Source organism: Marmota marmota, unplaced genomic scaffold, assembly GCF_001458135.2.
Source record: "Marmota marmota marmota unplaced genomic scaffold, marMar, whole genome shotgun sequence".
Lineage (NCBI taxonomy): Eukaryota > Metazoa > Chordata > Mammalia > Rodentia > Sciuridae > Marmota > Marmota marmota.
The window spans coordinates 13,609,588-13,635,332 of NW_026000211.1; the positions used below are offsets into that span (position 1 = coordinate 13,609,588).

Sequence of the window (25,745 nt, forward strand, 5' to 3'; positions counted from 1 at the left end):
TACACAGACCAGATGAAAGTCATGATCATTTGCCTAATACAGGCATGGTAGAATGTATTCTAGATTAGAAATCAGAAGATATGGGTTTTAAGTTCTTGTGGTCATAGGAAGACTCAATTGTTTTTCCATCTGTAAAATGGAGCTAATGAGTTCTTTATTTTACAGGGTTGTAAACCAGTTAATGCACCTAAAACAGCTATGTCAACCACAAAATTAGAAAAGATGCTAACGATAAATTACAGCTTCTATAATTATACTCATGACTGTATTGTGAATCCAATTTCCTATAAACTACTCTAGAAAACTAATAGTTTACAGTCTGAATTAAATAGTATATTGGAAGCAGCATTGTTAAGATTTCCTGCCATATTCACATTCAGTGTGGCTGAGAGTATAATAATGTCTGGAACCAGACTATTCAATCCCAGATTTCACTTATAATTAGCTGGATGATATTTGATAAGTTACTTGAATTTCCCATGTGTTGATTTTATCATCTGTGAAGTGGGCATGATAACAGCACTGATTTTACAGACTTTTCCTCAGCATTAAATGAGGTCACACATGGACAGTATTATATTAGTACCCACCACACTATATGTGCTCAATAAACATTAGCTATTAGCTAATTTTCTTTTATTTTTAGCTTACGTCAAATGTAACCATGTTATTCTGCTCAAATTAACATACTAGAATCTATATTCCAAAAGACCAAATATTATAATTTGAAGACTTTAAATCTCAGTTCAAAATGTAACATCATAAAAACCAGTATGTACTAAATGAATTCCCACGTTTACAATTTTGATACTGGTACTCTCATACACTTGACATTACTGTGGAAAAGAAGATAGGCTGTTATCAGGCGGAGAAGTAACCTGATCATTTATCAGGCATCAGCAAACTTCTTTTGTAAAGGACCAAAAGTAAATATTTTGGGCTGTTCTGGCCACGTCACTAAACTCTGTAGCTGCAGATGATGCATAAATGATTGAACATGGCTTTGCTTTAATAAAACTATATTTATGGGCACCAAAAATTCAATTTTATAGAATTTTACTATGTCACGAAATATTCTTCTTTTTCTCTGCATGTTGTCAATTATTTAAAGATGTTCAAAAAATTCTTGGCCCATAAGCAGTACAAAAATAGGTACAGGACTGGATATGGCCTGTGAGCTACAGATAGCCCCCAGATTTAAATTCTCCCTTTTTTAGGATTACACAAGAAGAGTAAGCAAGAAGATCAGCAGCCAAAAGTCACAACTATTCCTTCAATGACACTGGAGAGGATTTATAAAAACAACAGCAATAACAACAACACACATACAAACAGCACAAAGGATGCAAAAAATTTATCTTGGAGAAGACAGGACAGATGCCCGTCATTGGACAGAGATCCTGTGGTCATCCTCTTGGAAATTACTTCACTGTAAGAAGTCCTTGCAAACACAAGAGGATGCTGAATAAACCACCTTTGCCAATGGTAGGAAAGGACTGATATTTCTCATGATTGTGGAACAACTGGCTAACTCAGCCTGCAGGTGTGGGCTTTGGCATCATCTTTATTTTGGATGATGGCATCACTAATGACATCAACTAGCTGTCCATTCTGTCCCTTCACCAATGATAATAACAATAATTGCCATTTCCCATGCACTTACTAAGGGCCATGCTCTGCTTATTATTTCATTAAAAAGCCACCAAAGTGTTGTGAAGGACAAAATGACTTGTTAGTATTGCCATCCTTTATCCTCCAAGTCCCAGCTCTAACTACCTACCACCCAATCCAACACTTTGTCCTCTTTACTCTCCAACATATCACCATGTGTATTTTCTTCAAAGTACCTACTATAATTATTATCTTGTTATTTATCTCCCTGTGTGGTAGGTTAAATCTTTGAAGTACACTTTAGTGTGTTTTTTGCCACCTGAAATATTTTCCCTCTGCCTATGTTTACTGTGCTTCACCCTTCTCAATTCCAGCAAGTGTTTTATTTCATTGACTCTGAAAGAGATGAAATAAAATGAAAAGTAGAAATAGTCCAAGTCTCTATTGGTTTTCTAAAACCCAGACTATTGGGTGAAATGGAGTGAACTGGAGTATAACTAGAATGTCTGGGAGAAAAACAGTGTGAGCAAAAAAAAAAGAGTTTTCCCTCTAGATGAAGAGAATATCTTCAGGCAAGAACAAGGCAGAAGAACAACGAGAGCAGAGGGAGGGTTCAACAGAGCCCAGCGAGAGAGGCCTGCCCTCTGATTGATGGGCAGCATCCAGAAGAGGTAGCAAGACTCCATAGGAGTCTGAGGCTCTTTATACTACTTCCATGCCATGTTTGGGTGGGGGAGATAGAAAATGAACACAGAAAGCTACCCAATGAAGCCATGTATATAGAAACAAGCAATACCGAGTAGCATCAGGTATATAGGCCTCTGACCAAGACAGATACCCTTGCTCTAGTTTTGGTACCATATGGACATTCGGGATAAAGCAGAACTAGAAAAGATACGAGATATACCCAAAATGTCTGGGAAAAAAACCCCAGAATTTAGAAAATAGAGAGTGTCCTTAGACTAGAAAAATAGCCCATTATATTAAAGACTAGGAAAAAGAAACCAAAGGCAATGGCTGAGAGCAGAGGGATTCACTGTATTCCAGGACAAAGGCTCTTCTCCTGGCTTCACTGGTTGAGTCCTGGTGAAGTAGAGATTTGACTCTTCTAAGGTGCACGAGGAGAAGCTAAGAGTGCCTTAAATCTCAGTTATAAAAGTGAGGAGATGGGCTGAGGTTGTAGCTCAGTGGTAGAGCACTTGCCTAGCACGTGTGAGCACTGAGTTTGGTCCTCAGCACCACATAAAAAATAAAGAAAATAAAGATACTATGTCAAGGAACACATTGTATCATTAAAAAAAAGAAGAAGAAGAAAAGAAAAAGAAAGAAAAGTGAGGAGATAACAGGTCCCCAGAGAGAAACTGAGGCATGCATGTGTAGGTGATATAGTTTTGAGGGCCTCACCAAGATTCCTGCGCCTCTGCATGATTGTAATGAACCATATTACTTCTATGGTTTCCAGAGTAGCACCAGAAGGAACCTCACAGACAGGAATGCAGGCTAGCTCACAATAATTCATGGATTGAAAATGAAGGGACTGACAGTGAGAAAACTCAGTGTCTTGGTGGAGAAGACCCAAGCACCAGGTGCTTCCTGCTGTGCTCAGAGCATCATGGAAGGGATGGAATAGGGGAGGGAGGGACCTAAAATGGCTAAAGGAAAGTTTCTAGGAATTAGGGCTTAAGAGAAAACATAAACATAAGTATAGAAAACTAAAATTGTAATTCTAGCCTGCTAAGTTGATGGACTAAGAGTGACATGCCCACTACACAAGTATAATGTTTGTCTTCTCTACTAGAATACAAGTTTCACCTCTCTATTCCCAGGACTAAAAAAGTTCCTAGCATACATTAGTTGCTCAATATATATATATGTAAAATAAAATGGTGGTCATTATACAGATGAAGAAAATGACTTTCAGAGAAATGAAATATGTTGGTCAAGAAGCCATAACTGGGGGCTGGGGTTGTAGCTCAAGTTGTGGAGCGCTTGCCTAGCATGTGTGAGGCACTGGGTTCAATCCCCAGAACCACATATAAATAAAATGAAGGTATTGTGTCTAACTACAACTAAAAAAATTTTAAAAAGAAGTCATAGCTATAAATAAACAAAATCCTAAAATATGAAAAATGAAAATAAACTAGAAGTTATGGGAACCCAAAATGAGAAGCATTCCTGGAAAATATGTTATAGCTTTATTTAAAGTCATTTAAGTAATTCTTAATGAAAGATGGGATTTGAACCTGAGCCTATGGAGCCCAAAAGTTTATGATTGTAGCCTCAACACTAAAATAAGAATGTCCACTATGTGCAGGATCTGAATTTGATAGTTGCTATCTTTAAATTAGGTATTAGTTTCAATTTCCATACCCACTGTGACTGGTGATCCTGGCAAGGAACTCCTTCAAACAGCAGGCTCAAAATTATCAAGTTGTTATTTTTCTTCAAAGAAAATGCAACTTTGAGATATTGAAAACAGAGATGTAGGAGCTGTGGGTGTGGTTCAGTGGAAGAGCCTGTTGCTTAGCATGAGTCTAGGCCCTGGGTTCAATCCCCAGCACCAAAATCAAACAAACAATCAAAAAAAAGATATGATATACAAAAATATATTATTCATCAATATTAAGGGAAATGAAAAGCTCTTTACTTGAAAAAACCTCCAATTTATTTAATATATAAATTTACTTTTGTTGCTGCAAGAAAAAACAGGACGTAATTATATTTTTTTCCCACTACTGTAAATCTCAGACATACATTTCCTCCTTCTCTGTCTCAGTGACCACCATATCAGGAAAGCATCAGATAAAGGCCTGGGAAATATAGGACATAATAAACACAGAAATATTATAAAACACTGAAAGAAAAGCCAGATTACCAGTGCTTTATATTTTAAAATTACTAGCCTTTAATATTTTGAGATGGCTTTCTAATATGTAAGTATTGAAAGTATTGGCCAAGATTGTTTAAATTGGTATATTTTTAAACCACTTATAAATGGTGTCATTTGAATAAGGACTGATTCCTTCAGGTAAAAATGGGCCTCAAAATACATATGGTACAACATATACCAATGTAAAAAAGATCTTGGGCATAGTAGGAAAGGGCTATGACAACTTATTTTCTATGTCAGAGAATGTGTGGTTTCAGATTTGGTAGAACTGTGTGAGTTACAGGGTTTCTAGACCATCTTTCCAAAGGCCAACATGTCCTTTCCACTGAAATATATAAAATAAAAACATTGATGAAGTGTATTCTGTGATTAATAAATGTCTTTAAGCCCAGGTATCCTTTGTACCTGTTTCAAGATCCAACATAATGATTCCTTTATATTTAGAACCCTACAAATATTTAATAAATGAAAAAACAAATGAATTATTGAAATTCAGCTATATGAAGCACATATAATGACTATCCCCATGAGAAAATTATTTTGTCACCTAATTCTCTATTATAAGTCACCTATTTCTGTGTGTCATTAGTCTCTCCTCATCCTATGACTCTTTGCCAGGTCACACAGCTTTGGGAGTATGCTTCTCACATATAAAACATTCTGCAAAAATTACTATCAAAAACATATGGTTTTTGACCTGGCATCCGCATGAGGTTTGGAGAATAAAGGCAGAAATTTTCTTTACTCCTCAGACCATATTTGGAAATGAAAAAAGTGAATCCTGTGAGAATATTCCCCATTGTATTCAGCAATAAAGCAGCAGCAGCTTCTTTTTAACACAGAGCACACCAGAGCTGGCTGATTTTTGTTCTGATGTTTCTAATGATGCCCTGCATGATGCCTGCCTCCAGTTCCTCAGCTATTTGTGCCACTGTTTTCACTCTGGTGATGAACTAGAGAGGCACACTTGAAGAGAGACTATCAGAGACGGAGAAGAGGAAAATCAATTTCAAAGCCCCAAAGACAGCTGGTGCAGAAGGTCACTGAACACTAACAGTTGCTTTGTGGCTTTGGAATCTGGAGGGGGATTCTATTTAACAACAACAACAAGCCTGAGCTGGGGAACTGCACCGCAGCATTAACTCCCACAGCCAGGCCGCGGCTAGCACGTCAATGGCCAGGCTTACTCCATACTAAGCACAATTAATACTTGCTCTTTGGTCTTTGTAAGTGGAAAGATCTGTTTCTTTACTGATTTGCTTTCTGACCAATTGTTTTATTTCAGTTTCCAATCTCTGTTCTAGTTTATAGTTTTCAAGGGTTCTATGATGTAATTTAAATTTAGTAAGGACAAAGGCTGACTTTCCTCCTCTTTCCTGCTGTCCTCATTCTTGCCTTCTGGTTTGTTGTTCAGTGACTCTATCCTTTGGGTCACTAACTGAGGGACTTAAGGTAATTTTCAATTACTCTTTCTTCTTGCATTCTCCCTCCCTCTCCCACCCAGGTTCAGCCTGTCAGAGAATCCTGCATTCTTTTCTTTATTGCTTTGCTTTACTTTCTACCTTTCCTCCTTTTCCCTTCCTTCCCCCTCCCGCCCTCCCCTTTCTTCCTTCTTTCCTTCCTTCCCTCCTTCTTTCCTTCCTTCCTCTTTTCCTTTGAAGGTAGATAAGTTCTATGGTCTTATACCTCAACTTCCTTCTTTCAATCTATTTGTTGAAGGCACAGAAGAGGCAAAAGTAACATTTTCATTTCAAATATTCTTCTACCCTCAAATGAAATGTCATATTTTTGTTTGTTTTGTTTTGTTTGGGTACTGGGGACTGAACCCAGGGGTACTTTATCACTGAGCTGCATCACCAGTCATTTTTAAAAATTCACCTCTGGTCTTTAATTTTTTTTTTTGTTTTTGAGGCAGGGTCTTGTTAAGTTGTTGAGGCTGGCCTTGAACTTGTGATCCTTCTGCCTGAAACTCTGGACTTTCTGAGATTCCAGGTGTGCCCCACTATGCCTGGCCTGAAATGTTAAGTTTTAAATGTCTGACCTTCACAGTGTATCAGGTTACTTCCACACACTTAGTCATCAATTCTGTCTACTCATATCTCAGGCCACTTGTAGTTGTATCTTATAATATTTTGCTTTTTTTTAAAAACCCCATCTCTTAGCAGGAATGTAACTTCACTTTTCATTGATTTTTGTCTTTCAAAGTAATAACCACAGAAATTACTATCATAAGATTTTTAGAAGCAAGATAAATTATTTAGATTTGAATGTGTTTTTCAGTTTTACATCATACATAATATCAATATGTTAATGCTTATTTAAGAAGATACTACTATTAAAAACAAAATTAAATGAGTAATAAGCTTATACATGTCACTAGAAAAAAATGGGTTAATAATAGTATTTTTGTTCATGGGATTAATATAATAACATTATTCCTCTAATGTCAAATAAATGGTTTAATAAGTTAGAAATTATAGGGACCCAAATGAAAAGTGTCCCTGGAAAATGTGTTACAGCATTATTCAAAGTGATTTCACTCATTTCCTCAAGGGGATATTAGGACGGAAAATAAAAGTCAAACAAGAAGGTATGCAACTACTGAATGAAGTTTTAATTAGAATAACTTCGTAAGTGGTTATCTGCATAGATGATATTTGTTTTATTCAGTGTTTTATATGGTATTAAAAACCTTTTTAAGAGATTAACAAAACAAATGATTGGAATAAGAAGAGTAGAGCAGTTGGTGCTCAGCTCCTGTCCCTTCGGCACAGTTGAAAGCTTTATTAGTGATATACAGACACCTGGAAAGATACTTCTGTTTCATATCACATCTATTATATCATATACAGAGAAAGCACTACTGCAAGGAAATACTGACACTTTCTTCCTCTTCCCAGATTTTTTGTTGGACAGAGGGCCTAATTTGCACTAAACCAAATGTGAACTGTTTCAGTAAAATGTCCTGAAGTCCTGCTTTCTACTGATGTTTGTAGGCAAATCAATAAAAAGCACCTAGGAGACAGATTGTTTTCTTCAAATTAGATACTCTGATTTCAAACGCAATTTGCCAGTGAGAAGAATAATTGGCTAGATTTGGCCAAATTTACAAACTTTTCAAAGTTTTCATTTGAGAGGTAAGAAATATTTGAGGTATAGGTTTTTTTTTTTTTTTCCCTTCTGGCAAAATATAACTTTCTGGATTTAAAAGGCTTAATAAAGGTCTCACAAGATTTCCTCAACATCAAACGACTTTTCCAAAATGACATTTTCAGATCTAAAGCAAATGAATCCCATACTTGTGGATTAAATTTACCTGGAAATATATGAAGGCTAAAATTAACCACTGAGTTAAAAATAGTTTTAGACACCTGATGTCAAAACAATGGACAGTTTGAGTGCATTTTAAGATACTTAAAGAGAATTGTTAAAATGTACAATATTTAATTGTTACTGTGTGTCTATATTGTAGTTTTTAATTGAGAGTATATTTATTAAATAGTACAGAAAGTAAATCATCCCCAAATATTTGTCAGTATGTATTTGAAAGAAATGATGTACCTAAAAGATATCATTCAAACATCTCGAATACTTAAAACCTGTGCTTATCAGTATTCAGAATTTTCACCATCAAATTCTGAATTTTAAGTTCTAAAGACAATTGGATTATCTGTTAAATGTATATTTAGCAACATGTTTATAACTGATTAAAAGGCCAAAAAAGCAGCTTAAAGTATGTGCTTTACATAATAATGAAAAGAAATATAAGATTTCTTGAAGCTATTAAACAGAAAATGAAAAAAAGGAAATCTATACAGAAAATTACCCATTCTTATTTACGTTTTGGTTCCTGATTGTTTCTGGTACCTTTTGGCTAATTATTCTCAAAACATCCTGAAACATCTTGTACAATTACTTACTGTGCTTAAATGCTTTGCTATTTGGAAAGAAATGATCTATTGGCTGAGGATGCTAGCCCTCAGAAGTTCTGTAAAATTCCTAAGATATTAAAAAACCCTGCTGTGAAATTTCAGGGGCAAACCCATCCATACTAGTACCTGCAGTAGTATGCAAAAGGCATTCCATAGTAACCCATCTTTTACACAAAAACAGTACAACCAAATAGATTACAGAATCACAAGTTTTGGTAAGGCTTATGAGGGTTAGGTCACAAATAGGAGCAGAAATGGACAGAGAAACCATTTTTTAAAGCTTTGTCCTGCAGGACAATCACCTGGTAGACTTGTTAAACTACAAGTCTGGGTCAGCAGGAACCTCAGCAACTGATACAGGTCCAGCAACCACACTTTGAGAACCACTGCAGTAGGATATTGGCACATTAGTTATCTTTACTTCAGTTTAATGCCAAGATTCCCTTTAAGATTGTATAACATATCAGAAAATCAATTCAAAAGACTGATGCTTAGAAAGTCACTGCTGGTAGCTTCCTTTGAGTAGTTAATTTAGAACAAATAAAATTTGTAGAATATAAGGCTCAAACCATCTGACCTCAGAGTCAAATGGCTTCAACATTTTTCATTGTTCTATGTCATCACACTTTGAATTTTTCTACTTTCAACATCTCTCCTTTTTATTCCGCCCCCCTCCCCACAATCCTCGGATTAGTTAAGATTTCCTTAAGTGGTTCACTTATCCTTTCTAATGTTCGGGCAACTTTTAACTATCATGTTTATTGATCCTCCATGTCCAAAGGAGACACCAGCATCTAGTATGCTTTGGTTCTTCTTCATTTCCTATAGTATCAGTATTTCCATATGCTTCTAAAATATCCTCCAGCAAAGTACCCTATTTCACAAGGTACTCTACCTTCCTTAGGAGGAGAGGTTTCTTTCCCTTTCTCCTTGAACTTAATACTTGGACTTCTGAGCCATATATAAGCCAAACTGAAAATTCACCATGGGCATTTATAACTCTCCAAAATGTTTCATAACTTTCTACATAATGCTATTTTTCTACCCTTAACCTTTCTCACTGGGGTAATTTTTATCTATTCTTTTTTCTTCTAAAAACTATTTTAATTTATTACCCATATTAAAATTTATACCAGGAAAAGCTATTAATCATTCTCTTTATCTCCTACAGAGACTCTTCTGGAAACCTTAATACTAAATATCTTAAATACATTGTCTATATACACACGCACATAAATAAATACAATCTCCTTACTCCCTTTATATATCTGTTTTTTTGAGAAGAAAAGAAATAAAATATTTTTGCTGCATGACATGCTTCCTGCTAAACTTTTCTCCTTCTTTGAGATTGCTGAGGACAAAGTATTGTCACTCAAAGTGATCTTCCCAGTACCCGCCACAGTGGTACGCTACCACACGCCAACAAAAGTAAAAGCTCTGGTAGTTTCCTATCTATTAAATAATGTGATGACAAAAATTCTCTTACTCAAGTTAAATAGAAGCAAAATACTAGCCTAATTGCAAAAACAATTCCACACTGAATTCCTAAAATTACAGTTAAGGAGAAAGTATTTTCTTTTATCCTTTAGAAATTATTTTAAAACATTCTTTGCAGATGGTATAAGCAGGAGCACCAGAAGAGTACTCAACTGCTGTGATGAAAGTAAGAAGTATTAAGAGGACCAGTTTTTAATTAACTTCTTCAGTGACCAATGTAGCACTAAGTACTTGACAAAAGCTCTAAGATTAAAATTTGCAAATGGCAGGTAGAAATTGTGTCTCAAGGATGGACTGAAAAGGTGAAACAGTTAAGAAATAGTAAAACATAACTATGGTGAATCAATAATAAACTAAAATTTAATATTTGTGTTTGTATTTTAATAATTTCATCATAATTTTTAAGAAGGGTGATTCTGGAAAAGGAAAATAGATTTGTGCATGAGTATGTATGTATAAATTTTCTAAGAAGTGCTGGGAATTGTTCAATGGATTGATTATTTTGCTTCTAATATAAAGGTATTATTACTATAAATTTAGTTATAAAATTTTATAGTAATATACTATGCAATTATAAAAAGAAAATATTTTAGACTCCCAATTAAAATGGCTCTTCTTTTTTATTACCTAAAATTCTGACACGTACTTTAAAAAAATATTTTAAATAAGAAAATTAAACATACCCCTTGTAAGCAATCAACATTAGGATGTAAATTATATATTTTGACATGAAAACAAAAGAACAAATATGTAATGATTCTGGCTGTGACACAGTGCGTTAGTGAGACTGATAAACTACTACTTCATGCTGATAGCATGTTGTGGTCTCAAATCTATTACACTTTTGAATTGATGTGCTATTATCTTTGGACAACTTTCACACTGGGAGGTGATCTAAGCAAGAAATATATCTTAAATGAAAAGCTTATAAACAAGATAGATTTCACTATTGCTACCTGAGTTAATATGAACTATTAGTAATTGTTCAAAAAAGTGTTTGAGACACAAGCTGTTTTTAACATTTTACATAAAATTTGCAACATCTGTCATTATACACTTTAACAATTAATAATTATATTGAATGTGAAAACATGTTTATGGGAAGTACAATATTGTGTTTTAACCAATCTCTGGGAAAAGTAGGAGGGAAAATACTAGAGACTGTTAAGCGGATTGGAGGACAATTCATTTAGTTATGTTCTCTACTTTCACACTTAGTTTTCGCAGTCTTAAGCAAGTAAGACAGTTATATAAAAATTAAATATAATCACAGCTGAACATGGTATGAAGCTATACTCTGAAACAAAACATTTCTATTATGACTTATTTAAGTTAGACACATCTATAGTCAAGCAAAAGCATTTTTGGGGGAAATGTTAAGAACTGAACAACAACAATTTGCAGAAATTACTGTTTTTGTTTTAACCATTATTAAAAAGGCTCAAATAGTTTAACATTTTAGTTATTTCACATTTTAGTTATTTTAGTGTCGTAGCCATGGCTTCAAGTATAAAAATCTATATTAGAGATTTTCTTGCATGTTTTAATATATCAATTACATCTTCTGTTGGTATAGTAGTTATTATATACTAAGTATATTAAAATTCAGATAAAAAGAACATCTTAAAATTCCTATGTGCTATTGGTCAAGACTTCATCCATTGAATTATTAATTCATTTAATTAACGATGACCTTTTATGGCTAAAATTGTCAAAAAAGTTTTTTCAATACATTTGAGAAGGATGAGCAAGATAAACAAAGAATTTCAGGTATAGATGTAAATCTTTGAAGAATGAAAGATTGTATGAAACACTGAAGGCATCCTAGTTAACTACCAACCTGAGGTGCATGTGACAGTGAACAAGAAGTAGATGACAAAACAGAACAGCACAATCAGTTCAAAGAGTGGGGAGGGGTTTCAGTAAGCTTATTGGACACCTACTTACCATATGACAAGAAAATATTATCAAATTTGAGCTCTACAAAATCTCAGTTCTGTGTGTGTGTATGTGTGTGTGTGTATTATGAAATTTACTATTTATTGTTATTAGTGCTGGGGATTTAACCCAGGGCCTCACATATGCTAAGGAAGAATTCTACCACAGAATTACTCCCCCAACCCCATAATCTACTATTTTAAGATAGGAAGATAGAGATTTAATGAATTTGTCAAACATTGTATAGGGGAAAAACAGGACTTTTTGGCCCCAAAACTTACATAGTCTCTGTGTGGTAGGTACCTTAACTTATTTAAAATATAAACCAGTGAGATAAAAAAGTTTCCAAGCTCCTATTTTAACTATTATATATCAATCTGGCATTTACCTCTTATCTAAAAAATTAGAAAGATATTAAACTTTTACAATATTTTGATGGCAGTGAGCCTGCCCTAAGCACTTTTGTTGGAAAGTCCCTTACTAATGTCTAATGAGATATTCTGAGAGGAGGTTAAAAGCAGAGGACATGGCAGTGATACCCTCACTTCTTGGATTTTGCATTTGTGTGTGCTTAATGAAATACAAGATTCTTCACAATATTTTGGGATGAATTGTGGCATGATCTTGAAAATATTTTTTTAACCTCATAAAGGCTGGCTAGTTGTCTCATGGCTAAGTACATGAAGAGGTAGAAACCTTCTAAATAAGGTGTTAGCATCTTTGCATCTATGCGATCAAAATATCTGACAAGAACAAATTAGAGGAGATAAAGTTTATTTTGGGTCATGATTTTAGAGATTTAGTTCAGGTTCTGCCAACTCTACTGGTCTGGGCCCAAGGTGAGGCAACACATCTTGGTGAAAGGGGAGTTGTGGAGGAGTACAACTCACCTCAAGGCAGCCAAAAAGCAGAGAAAGACAGGGGAAGGGGCCACAGGGAAGAGGAAATTCTTCCAGGGCCTACCCTCAATGACCTACCTCCCCCAGTCACACTTCACCTGCCTACAGTTACTAACCAGTCGGTTATTCAAACTCAGATGGACTAGTTAGTTTACAGCTCTCACAATCCAATCATTTTACTTCTGAACATTCCTGTATTAGCACAGCAGCATTTGGGAGACACTTATATCCAAACCATAATATAAGATAAATATATAAGAAGAAATATAAGATAAATATATAAGAAGTGTTCCAATTTGGTGATATTTTCCCTGTTGGTGAGTGCTACCAAGCATATATTAATCAAAAATTAATAATTTATCCATTCAAAATATTCAAGAATGTCTAAGTAGTGCTTTTCTAGAAAAAAAGCTACTTCAGAGAGAATATTTGGAAAACTTAAATTTGGAAATATTTCCACCAATATATAATTCAGAATATATAATGTTGCAAAAATAATACATGTCCTCTAAAACAATTTCTCACTTTCTAAATTGCTTAAGGGTTTCCCTAAACATGGTGCCATAGTGAATTTTTTTTCTGTTTACTTACAATGTAAAAATACAACCACTACCAGTTTGCTGGAATATGCTGTAGGTGAACACAATATCTTTACTTCATTTTTATGTGGTGCTGAGGATCGAACCCAGGCCTCACGTGTGCTAGGCAAGCACTCCACCACTGAGCCACAACCCCAGCCCCAAATTTCTTTTCTTTTCTTTTTTTTTTTTTTGGTGCTGGGGATTGAACCCAGGGCCTTCTGCATGCGAGGCAAGCACTCTACCAATTGAGCTATATCTTTATGAAGAAAAAAGATAAAAATGTATGAGTACTCAGACTAAGGTTACATGGCTAGACAGATGTTGAGATTTTAATAGAGAGCTGTCTCAAACCCAATGCTTTCCCAGTATACCAGGACAAGAAAGCACCAATAGTATATTAGTATAGGATGTAATTGGAATAAGATGATTTTGGGTGGTAGCATTTTAAGTGGTTCAGAATATGGAGTGAGATGTTACAAAATCATAAAGAGGGTCAGAGCAGAATCAGAGGGGTTATCACATAGAATTTATTAGGCTTAGGTGGTTAATTGCATGTCCAAGAATTTAATCTTATGGGCTAAGAAGAAAAGGTTCTCAGAATAGTGTAATAGAAAACAAGTTTTACCTCAGGTATGAAATAAAAGGAGAAAGAAATAAAATAGGCAAGAGTATATTAAGGAAAAATGAAAAAGTGCTGGAATAGATAAGCAATTATCTTTGACAGGGTATATATTAATTGGTGATGAAACCAGAGGATGAAATTCTGGAGAAAAAGACAGCTTTAAAATTGAACAAAAATTAATTCTAGGAAAAGATAAAATCATCAGGTAGCAATAATTTTAGGTAATGATAAAACACACACATGTAATATACAAAACTATACAGAGTAAAGATGCTTGAGACATATTCACAGACAATTTAGTAAAGGCAAAGGGATTTTTAAAACAGCCTCACAAAAAAGTTGCTGAGGAAGAGAATGAGGGTGCTTCAAAATGAAGAGGTCATATTCAGAAGGAGATAATGATTAAATCACAGCCATTAACTATGACCAGAGTAAAGGCATCCATGACCTTTTACTTTGATCATGTTCACAGAGAAGTGACTAGAAATGTGTCAGGAGTAATTAAGAATTCATTTCCCTAGGTACTATGGAAATTAAGGTTATCATATATGAATATTTTATCCAGATTACTGGTTATCCAGAACCAAACATTACCAGGATATACAGTATTGCAATTTAGTGAAATTATGCTTGCAGAAATAATTGAAGGTCTATAGTTAATGATTAATGCATACTTTCTTGGTGTTTTAATTGCTATTAAAAAGAAACTGGTTCACGCTAATTAAACAAAATAACACTCCCCTCTATTGTACAGTACCTTCATCAGGCACAAAATACACCTGAAGCTTTCAACACCTTAAATAAAACTGGGGTCTACTTTCTGACTGATGTGGAGACAATGCATCTTTCAAGGCTTTTATTGATTCATTCCAAACATTTACTACTTAAGCTAATTAAACATCTCAAGTATATGAATAGTTGTCTTTCATTATTATTTGAAGATTTTTTTTCTTCCTAAGAACAAAATTATCAGACTTGGGGTTCTTGCCTATAAGAATTCACCTACTTCTTTTCAAGAAAAGAAGTGAGAAAACCAAGAAATTTTGTCCTGGCAAAATTAATTAAGGCTTCATTTATGTCTGGCCTTCCTACTATATAAATAAAAGTTATACATAAATAAAACAAAAGCAAAATATGTTCTTATCATTTGGAAAGAGGAGAGCTACTCTCTGATAAATGATATTCATTCAACACTTAGCCAATGAGGTGCCCTTATCCTAGGCAATTGTTGTCATTTGGTCATTATTTTTAAAAACATTAATGGGGCAACTATCATGTGCCAGGGGGTTTTACCACCATTATTCCATTTAATACAACCTTATTTTGTGGAGAATTGCTATTGCATTGGAAATTGACCTCAGATTTAAATAATTTGTAGGTGATCACACAGATAGTTAAAACAGTGGAACTAGGGTTAAGAGCCAGTTTTATCTGACAGCAAAGTACTTGCTCTTCTCACGATGTTACACTGTCATGTATCCCTACTATATCTACTAGGTTTTACTCAGAATATCTATCAATATTGACACCTGGGAATTACCTTCAATTTAGAGCTACTATTACAGCCTACTTTCTCATTTTAATTATTGGAATGATTTAGGCTAAACAACCAAGTGAAGCTACAATATTACAAACAGCTAATAATAATCTCACATTTTTAAAAAATCATGGTTTTGCTTTCCTAATTGTAGTGACCATCTTTGAATTTTAGTTTCACATGTGATTAGAATGAAAGCTTTTTAGTTCAGTGTTAAGAATGGTTTGGGAAGCCTCAATTATAATGCCAATGGAGATACATGGATGGAAGTTCATTCTTTATTATAAATTCAGAACCAAACTTTAATTTTGTTTTACACTTTTGTGAATACAGATTTACCTTTAAATCTAATATTTTATATTTAAACAATTGAACTTCTTGAATAATATTTAATATACTCTCTTCAATTTAAGTTTCCCCTTTTCTTTAGATACTGTGAGAAGAAAATATAGACAAATACATTACATTTACTTTGGAAACTACATGTTTTGGAGGTCAAAGAAACTTTTTCTGTGAAGGAGTCAATAAAAGGTAAAGTATTTGCTATAAATTGGCAATAGAAATCAGGAAAATTCAAATCCAGGGTCATACCTGTATTAGACCAAAGGCACCTCTTACATTTGATCATATTCTTATTTGCCTAGGTATAAGAAACTACAGGCTTAAATAAGCTTTATTCTTGGGAGCAAAACTTTGGTAACCCCAGCCCTCTTTGTCCAGAAAAATATTAGTTTATTCTGTAGAACTGTCCTAGTCTTGATGATGAATTACATGGTCACTACAGAGCTTAGGCACTGAATTAGGCCTACAGTAGCTTCTTGAATTATCCTCCTTTCACAGTGTAGGTTTTTAAAATTCATTATTATTATTTTATTTGTAGTACTGGGGATTAAGACCCAGGAATGCTATACCACTGAGTTACATCTATAACCCTTTAATTTTTTTTTTTGAGAAAGGTCTCACTAAATTGTCCAGACTGGCCTCAAACTTGTGATCCTTCTGACCCAGCCTCCTTGGTACCTGGGGTTACAGGCAAAGCCTCTGTACCTGGCTTTACTAGGCAGTTTTAAAGAGACAACTTGAAATAGGCCTTAAATATACATGACACTTAGCAAATTATTGTACATTATATTTCCTCCTTCTATTATTGTTACAAATGCATACATATCTCCTTACAGACCTTTTGAGAAATACTGTAATTATTCAAGATGCCATATTTTAAGAGAACCAGAATATGACACGTGTGTGTGTGTGTGTGTGTGTGTGTGCATGGTACTGGGTATTGAACTCAGGAGTATTCTACCTCTGAGCTATATCCCTAGATCTTTTAAATTTTATTTTTAGGCAGGGTCTTGCTAAGTTGCCCAGGCTGACCTTGAACTTGTGATTCTCCTGCCTCAGCCATATGAGTAGCTGGGATTACAGGTGTGTACCATGATGCCTGGTTTTCCAACTGACCATTATCATAAGTTTAGATGAGTAAACTTAGGCCCAGGTCCAATTTTGAAATTTGTTTTCAGTAACCTTAACTATTTTATTTTTGTATCTCTTTTCCATATTGTGTGATATTTTCCCCCCAGATAATCCAGGGTCTCCCCAAGCTATGTTTAACAAAAAGATATGGCATTAGTTGGTCAATTAAAGTCAACAGGCTACCTTCCCAGGCATATTTCACTTGAAGCTATCTATATCTTTAATTATGAAAGATCTTACCACTTACTACCTTCCTAATGGTAGTTGGTTCTCAGTAGGTAGGTGGGGCACAGTTTTTCACTTGGTAATGTTTTCCCCTGGTGCCATAAGGTCAAAATGTGTTGCCCACAGTTTTTATAGGCAAGGCTGATTCAGACTCAGTTTTTGTATGATTGCCTTGCCTTTCCCTAGAACCATTTTAAAGTGAAGAGAAAAGAGAGAAATAAGGATAATATCTTAGTAAACAATACTTCTGTTAAGGTATTCCATCTTTTTAAAAGATGCAGCAATTGATCTCATATTAAAGCTGCCTAGGACACATCAATATTTAAATTAAAAATGCACTAATAAAGATGTAATCTAATATGCAATTTCATACATTAATAATTAGCAAAGCATTATAAACTGCATGGTAAAAAGCTATGGGAACATAACTAATGAACTATCAATGCCAAAGTAGACTTCATAATAAAACAAGACTTTAATAAATCTTTTATTAAATGGTTACAAATGAACCATTTTGTTAACATCAAATAGGTTACTACGAAGCTACTTAATTCACATATATAAATGAGGAACTTGAAGGCAATTAACTTTACAATTGATGAAGGTCAAGGCTTCTCAATGAGAGTTACTGTACTATACCTTTAAGTGCTACCTCTATACTAAGTCAATTCTAAGTTTTTCCTCAGCTGCTCTGTATTCTTGCAGCAGCTATTATTACATATTGAATCAGCTGAAGTATAAAATAAACAAAGAACAAGCTATAGACCTTCAAGTACCTTAAAAGTGAATTATCCAAACTCTGAAAAAATAGCTTAAGGAAAGGAATTTTAAGGAAAACCATAAGCAAGTATTTGGTATTATGTGTAGGCAGTGATTGTTACAGAAAAATGATACAATAATAAGAATTTGCTTATCAACTGCAAATGCTTATTTAGATCTTCATGTGATTCTAGTATCCCTAAAACTCACTGGCGATTATAGACCATAGATACTTATTTACTGAGTAGAAGTGTATAGTACATGATAATATTGATTGTCTCCAGGAGAAGCAAATGTTAAATTCATTAGAGAAAGGAAATAAACATTTTTATAGAAGCAAGAAACTGGTGGGAAAAAATGCTTTCTAATAAATCAAAATAAAAGCTACACTGAAATACAAGACAAGGTGGAAAATATTTTATGCTTTGTCTACCCATTCATATAAACTGCAAATCTCCAAATTACTGAGATTTTCATTTTATAACCAACTATTATGAAAATGTGCTCAAAGGAGAAAGGGGAGGAGACTAAGAGAAGGAAAACCTAGATTTCTATCTACATATAACTGAATTTTATACTTTATATCTTGTAACCTTTTGATGACGGTTTCAGAAAAGTGAGAATTAATGAGTATATGTACAGATTCAAATAACTTGCATAGATGAAACTATACATTGGATTTAAAATAGTTAAAGGCAGATGTAAGTCTGGATAAAGTTGTTAATATAGCTGAAACCAAGCCTGAGAATCATACTCAATAGGGAACCTTAACTAAAAAAGGAAAAATCAATGATAAATAAGACTGGTTCTTCACCTCAAGAGTTCCAACCAAGTGAGACTATTAAAGAAACCACAGTAGTACTGTGTTGGTACAGTGGGAGATTTTCACTTCACTGCTTAGGTTGATTCACTGAGTACCTGCAAGTTGAAAAATTATTTCTTCTGATTAGCAATACTATAAAATGTGAACAATGGATAATGAGAAAATAACAAAACTATATTACAGATTAAAATTTGTTAACGTGATACACAATTTTTGTATTTCTATTTTATATTTCTATTCATTAGTGAGATAATATCAACTGCTTTTTCCCCTACAGCAATTCATAATACTATATAATGTAATTCCATTGGTGGATTATTAATGGTATTGCTTTAAACTGGAAGAAAATTTCAGTAACTAGTCACCTTGGGAATGATTTCTTCCTTTCTTTCCTTTTTTTGAGAGGGCAGTACTAGGGATCAAACCCAGGGCCTGGGACACACTAGGCAAGTGCTCTACCACTGAGCTACATCCCTGAGGAATAATTTCTTGTATGGTCTGAATGTGGAGAAATCAGCTATAACTTCACATGTACCATGGATTGACTGTCTTCTAATGAGCCACTTCCTTTCCTAAATCTCCCTCCAACCAATATTCATTAGTATAATTTCAGGAATAACAAGAATAAATTCTTTCTCACATTTATTCCAAATCTTTTCACTATAACACATGCCTTCAAGGAATACTAACTCTTTTATTGACAGTTTGCAAAGCTTTTCTGCTATACAACATCACTAAAATTAGACATGTTTCTGATGGTTTAATTTGACATATTTCATAAATATTTGTCAAAACAATTATTGTCAACTACAATGCAATTATCCATATTCAATTTGATGATTCAACTGGAAAATTACTTTTTCCTAACAAAATTTTTCCAAATGACAATAGTGAATCAGTGTTGATTAGTTGTTCAGTGTGTACTAATTAATTACACTGGGTAAATTTAGCTCTATGCTAATAACCTCAGGAAAAAACCAACTGGATATATGACTCATTGTCCTAGAGGAAGAGAATGGTGCTGTTTGTCTACTTTTCCTTCCCTTTCTCTTTCTAATTTCTCCCAGAAGAGTGTTCAATAATACAAAATAAACAATAAAACTCAACTACTCTTGGCTGACACTATAGATAAAAAGATAAGAGTTCTTTGGAACCTTGTTCTTAGGTCAAGAGTAAAAGAAAAGACAGATTTTTATTGTTGACAACTAACTGTGAGGACCTCCTACTAGCTCATCCTCAGGGCATAAGTGGCGTAGATCATAGAGCTAATGACGAGAAATAGCAGTTCATTCATTTTGAGACAATTTTTTCATCCAGCAGCTAATTTAATTGTGGCAGTTAGCCAAAGGTTCTACAGGGCAGGGCATTTGGGGGACATTCTCTCAGGGGTCCAGAGTTTTTTTAAGTTTTTATATCTCTTTCTTTGAGTCTAATAAAAGCTTGGGGCAGTGAAGAAATAAATAATAACAAGCATGTTAGGAGAATCTTGCTACAAAGCTGCCAAGGGCAGATCCTCCAATTCAAAATACAAAGGAGACACTGACCACTGAGGTTCTGTTCAAAGTAAAAGGTGAAATTTTAGTACTGAGCGGTATTTAATACTGAAATGGATTCGCTCAACACAGCTTTAACTGATTTACACTTCTGTATGAACAGATAGTCACCTGTCAGCCAGCTTGAGCTATAAGTCATAACTTCAGAAACTCACTCAATCATCAGAAGGTGAACAATGACAAAGAAAGATAGTGGGAAAGGGAGCAAGAACATGGGAAGAATAGACAAATTCTAGATAGGGCAAAGGGGTTGGAGGGGAAGGGAGGAGGCATAGGGTTATTAACAAGGATGGAATGTGAGGATCATTATTATCCAAAGTGCATGTATGAAGACACGAATTGGTGTGAATATACTGTGTATATTGGGGATCTGCTATGAAAAATTGTGCTGTATATGTGTAATAAGTATTGTAATGCATTCCGCTGGAAGACAAAGAGAGGTCCATGGGCCATCAAAGAAATAGGGCAAAACTGTCTGGTATAGTTTTAGATTACTAGTTGACTGATTACAATCAGAGGATAAAATTTTTAGAGACAGACATTTTTGTTCACTGTAAGGAAGAATTTTCTACTAGAACTGTCCAAGAATTAATAGAGCGTCTTAGGAAATAAGGCTGGAAGGAACTTTAGAGAATAAGTCCAATCTCCCCCATATTGTAAGAAACTAAAAATATCCTTAATAAATGGTCATCTGACTGGTGCTTAATTATTACACTATGATTTTACCATATAATAGATAAATATAGTCTTAAGAGATTATGGATGTCTACAACAAAAAGATGTTAAATATGTTCATTAAACCAACTGTCAGGAGACTGAAAATCACATTTTATATCTCCTTTGTTTTCTCTACCAGTCTGATAATTTGAAGAAAAGAAAAGGAAAACAAAAACAAAAACAAACAGTAGTAAGAAGAAGTTTACTGAGGTCATTTATTCTCCTCTCTCGGTGGGAACAAAATGTATGAAAAGAATGGGAAAGCTTACTGACCCTGCAACTAAACAATTACCAATAACCTGGAGCTGAAAAACACAGAAAATCTATGTATAATAAATTTTTCTTAATAAGGAAAAGGTGGACTATTTTCTTTTTAAATTTTATATATGAAAATGGCTTGCTGACTACTGTAGAATATGCCCAGTTATGCAGGTACATCATATGGTGTAACAATCAAATGCTCTAAGAGGCTCAAACACAGGCATTACCTGCTTTCCAGTGGTACATTACTGCCAAGGACCCAGCTGTCCTGCAGCTGGACGGACTCGGGTGTGGTTTGCAGCTCGGCGGGCAAAGCAGCCGGCGGGGCCGGACTCTGGTTCCTTCTATTGGTCAGGGAGTTTCTATTGAGAGAAGTGATGGATGGATGATGCTGTGCAGAGTGCTGCTTATGGGAAGGCGGCAAAGGCTGCAGGGTAGATTGGCCTTGGTTGTTTGCAGGTTGCTCTGAAAAAAGAGAAAAGGAAACTCATATGGATATATATATATCCATACACACTACCAATTTCTTGGGGATCTGCTGTAGACGAATTAGAATTAAAAACTGCATATAAATCTGTAACCTAATAAATTTGCATAGTATTCTATTAAGCGGGTGTTCAGTGACATTCTCTAAGAGCAAGTTTACCCTTGATACATAAAGTTCTAATTAATATACAACAGATGGCAAAATTGCTTTTGGTTTTAATTTGTTTCAGATTTTTTTTTCATCTGGTTTTATTAACACCTACAGAAAACAGCATCTGACAGCTCCCCTAATGTGCCTTTAGACTTTAGCTTTTTTTAACAAACCAACCCTGAAATTAAATGGGTAATTTCGGTAGAACACAAAGGTTTTTGAAATGCATATAATCCCTATAATTATTTAATGGAGTTTTTTAAGCTTTATTTAACTGCAATAAATTATTACAAGCTAGTTGCTAAACAGCAGTCGACTACTCTAGTTTAGTGCATTTCAAATAAGGCAGATCTGCACTATGATCTACTAATAGACGCTAAGTATTCTTTAGCAGAAGGTCACTCTGTGAAGCAGATGTTGTTTCATGGATACTTAACAGACTGAATCACATCTGATTACAACGTCAGAAGACTCATATACTTAATGACCGTTACATCCATTAGAACACACACAGAACAGATTTTCCAATTTCACAGTATGTAGTATAACTACATTTTGGAGTAAGTCATAGGTGACCAGAAAGACTCAAGCCATGTCAATGGTACAAATATTTTTTCTAGAACAGAATCATAAAGGACCCCACGACTTCAAAATATAAACACAAAGCTGTGTTGTATCTATGGTAAAATCCCTAAAGCTATTAAATCAGAAGTTAAAAACTGCAAACTAATGTAACCTTTGAGACCTACTTTTCAATCTCATTACCTAGCTTTGGACATGCTAGAATTGACAAATACTACATTTTACCAAACAGATGTATGACTCTTTAATTTAATGCTAAACTTATTAAAGTTCCACATGCATAAGATGTCGATTTTGTACTAAATGCAGTTTAAAATGCAATATAATTTTAAAGTGATGCATTAAATCATGCTATTAATATAAATGCACATATTAAAAGAGAATAGGAAACACAGGGACTATCTTTCATCTATAACGTGAATTCCAACAGTGCTTATTAAGTCAAATAACATAGTCTAACACTGTAATTCCAGATGCATGAAATGAATCCATATGTAATAGTATGAATATATGTATTATCAAACCTCTTTACAGGGTACAACAATAAAAATAACTCCTCACATAGCATATAACATCAGTAATTATCACATATTTTGAATGGTCTCTAATAATCCATATCATATAATCTAATAACTAACAATTTCTCACTCTTGAAGTGAGGGATATATAATACCTAAGTATATGAAAACAGAGCTAATTCCTTGTGCTGCCTCTATTCTTGAAGTTCCCCATACCAGAAACTGCTCATATCCTCTTTGGGTCACTGGTTTGGTGCTCACAATAAATTATGAATGTCTATAGTTAAACTGAAATAAGCTTTTGAGAGAATGGTAGGGTTAAAACATCACATATAGTTCTAACTGTATTAGGAAAAAAGAAACTAAAAATTTAAAAATAATGAAAAATTATCCAGGTATCATCTAAATATTAGTATGATCTTCCCCAGCACAGATTAGAGTCTCTATGAATGGCTTTAAGGTGTATTTCTAGAAGCTGTTTATAGAATGACATAGTGAATTGCCTAGATTAGGTGGGTGTCAATGGAATAAAAACAGAGGGAGAAAAGGAAGAAATATTTCAAACAATATGGAAACAAGACTATGCCTAAAAGGAAGTATAGGATCAGATGACCTCATGTTGTTTTTAAGCATGGTGCCAAAAAAGAATTGTATTATATTTTACATGTTATGTAAAAGAAGTCTTTATTAAATATTATACTGTGTAAAGAGCAGTATATTAGAATTCAGAAAACCAAATTTAAGTTCTAACCTTCGGGCATCATGATAACATACATGTTTTCTGATCTATAAAGAGGGAAATAATACTGTCCCCATCAAGGTCTTAATACACTCTAAGGATTAAATGAAATCCATTCAACCATTCATTAATCATGTATTTGACCATTCATCCCACAAACTTTTACCTACACTGTATGTTCCACTGATATTCTAAGTCTCTAAGAGGTAAAAACATTGTATAATTGGTAAAATAAAGCATTTTGAATATTAAGACCATTATTGAATATCAAGAAATTTTTAAGATCCATTGTCATCATACATTTCAATAAGCTAATTTAGGATTCTTATTCTTAAAAGATATCCAGTGATTAAAACTTCCATTTAAGTTTTCAAAGATGTGATGTTGTGGTTTTTCTTAGTTCATTCATTCATTTTTCAGCATTTATTGATAACTTACAGTGTAAAAGACACCATGCAAAGATCCACACTATTTCCAGTGATACCCAGGATAATTCAGCAATGTGTTCTATCTGTTGGGAATTCTTTGATTTGATTAACCAGGATTACTAATAAATAAAGCTAATCCAGATGACAAATACTAGGTATCTAAAACTTGAAGGAATAGAATTAGTGCAGAGTCCCAGGGAGACAGGCTGTGTGGCCAGAAGTTTAAGTTCTGTAGTAGACTGAATAACAGAAGGAAAATCCAAGAATTTAACTAGGGTTAATGTTAGTTCTTGAGGTTTAGGCTAATGGTAGCTTATATGTGTATTTGTTCATACCAACTTAATCAAGATAGAATTAGTATATAAATTTTTATAAGTTAAGCACAGACAGAAAGGAAGACAGAATAAAAGAAAAAATTAAAGTGGGAAAGATAAAGCCAAATTTAAGGTTAGTAGACAAAATGTCTGCTGTAGATTTCTACAGATTTTTTTATAGTTTCAGTTGTAGATGGACACAATACCTTTATTTCTTTATTTTTATGTGGTGCTGAGGCTCAAACCCGTGCCTCCCACATGCTAGGCAAGTGCCCTGCCACTGAGCCACAGCCCCAGTTCTATAGAGTTTTGAAGCAGCAAATAATTCTGTCCCTAAATAATCTTATTGCCAATAGAAAGGGGGAGATAATGATCAGCTACATGACTTGGAGTTTCTTTAAAACGTTTGCTTAAGACAAATATTATTATTACTGCTACTGAGAATAAAGACAAAATTCTTTAAGTCCTCCCATTTAGAATAACTGAATATTCAGGGAAATTGTTATGCTCAAGGTTCAAAATGGACACAAGGAGACAGATAGGGTTGAGATTTGGAGACTGGACAAGTGCTTGAGAATCTAATACAGGGGGAAGATTCACATAAAAAACACAAGCACAGCAAATGCAGCCTTTGGCTTTAAACTAATCCCAGACTTGAGATTATTGAGCACCGCCCAGATTTGAGGAGAAGTTTTGGACATATGCCTTTGTGACAATCAGACCTCACAGTTACCAGGTTTAATGTTCCTGCAACGTACCTCTGAACACATCATTTTACTCCTGGAAAACTCAAAATAGCTTCCTGGTGCCTATCAAGCATAAATGAACTCTAAAGATGAATGCTATATTTGGTCACAGGTAGTTAAAAATATATTTTGCATGCATTTCCTCCACGTGTCTTCTTCATACTTGCTCCAATCAAGTTTCTTGTACCTGCAATATGCTCCACATCTCTCAGGCATAGTTGCTTCTATCTGGAAAGATATTTTCCTCCATCTTTCTATATCTAAATCCTACTTACTTCGAATTATAAGAAAGATGACATCTCTTCTGTTTAAGTAGAACTCATTTCCCTTGCCTCTTAGTCTTAGAATTCTTTATTTGTTCTTTGTTCATGGTTCTATTGACTTTCTTCTCTGTACCATAGTTAACTAACTAAATAGTTAACTAATTTAACATGACCCCTGTTAAATTCTCGAGGGGCAATAA

General features: G+C 34.2%; 1 protein-coding gene across 5 annotated transcripts in view; it reads right to left on the reverse strand.

Annotated features, from left to right (window-relative positions):
• Positions 1 to 25,745, reverse strand: part of Tenm3 (teneurin transmembrane protein 3) — a 2,471,519-nt gene that overhangs the window by 165,500 nt on the left and 2,280,274 nt on the right. For all 5 annotated transcript variants that reach the window (XM_048791931.1, XM_048791932.1, XM_048791930.1 and 2 more), the window contains exon 12: positions 21,546 to 21,783. In XM_048791931.1, the coding sequence (XP_048647888.1) occupies positions 21,546 to 21,783 (238 nt within the window). The remainder of the gene's footprint in view (positions 1 to 21,545; positions 21,784 to 25,745) is intronic.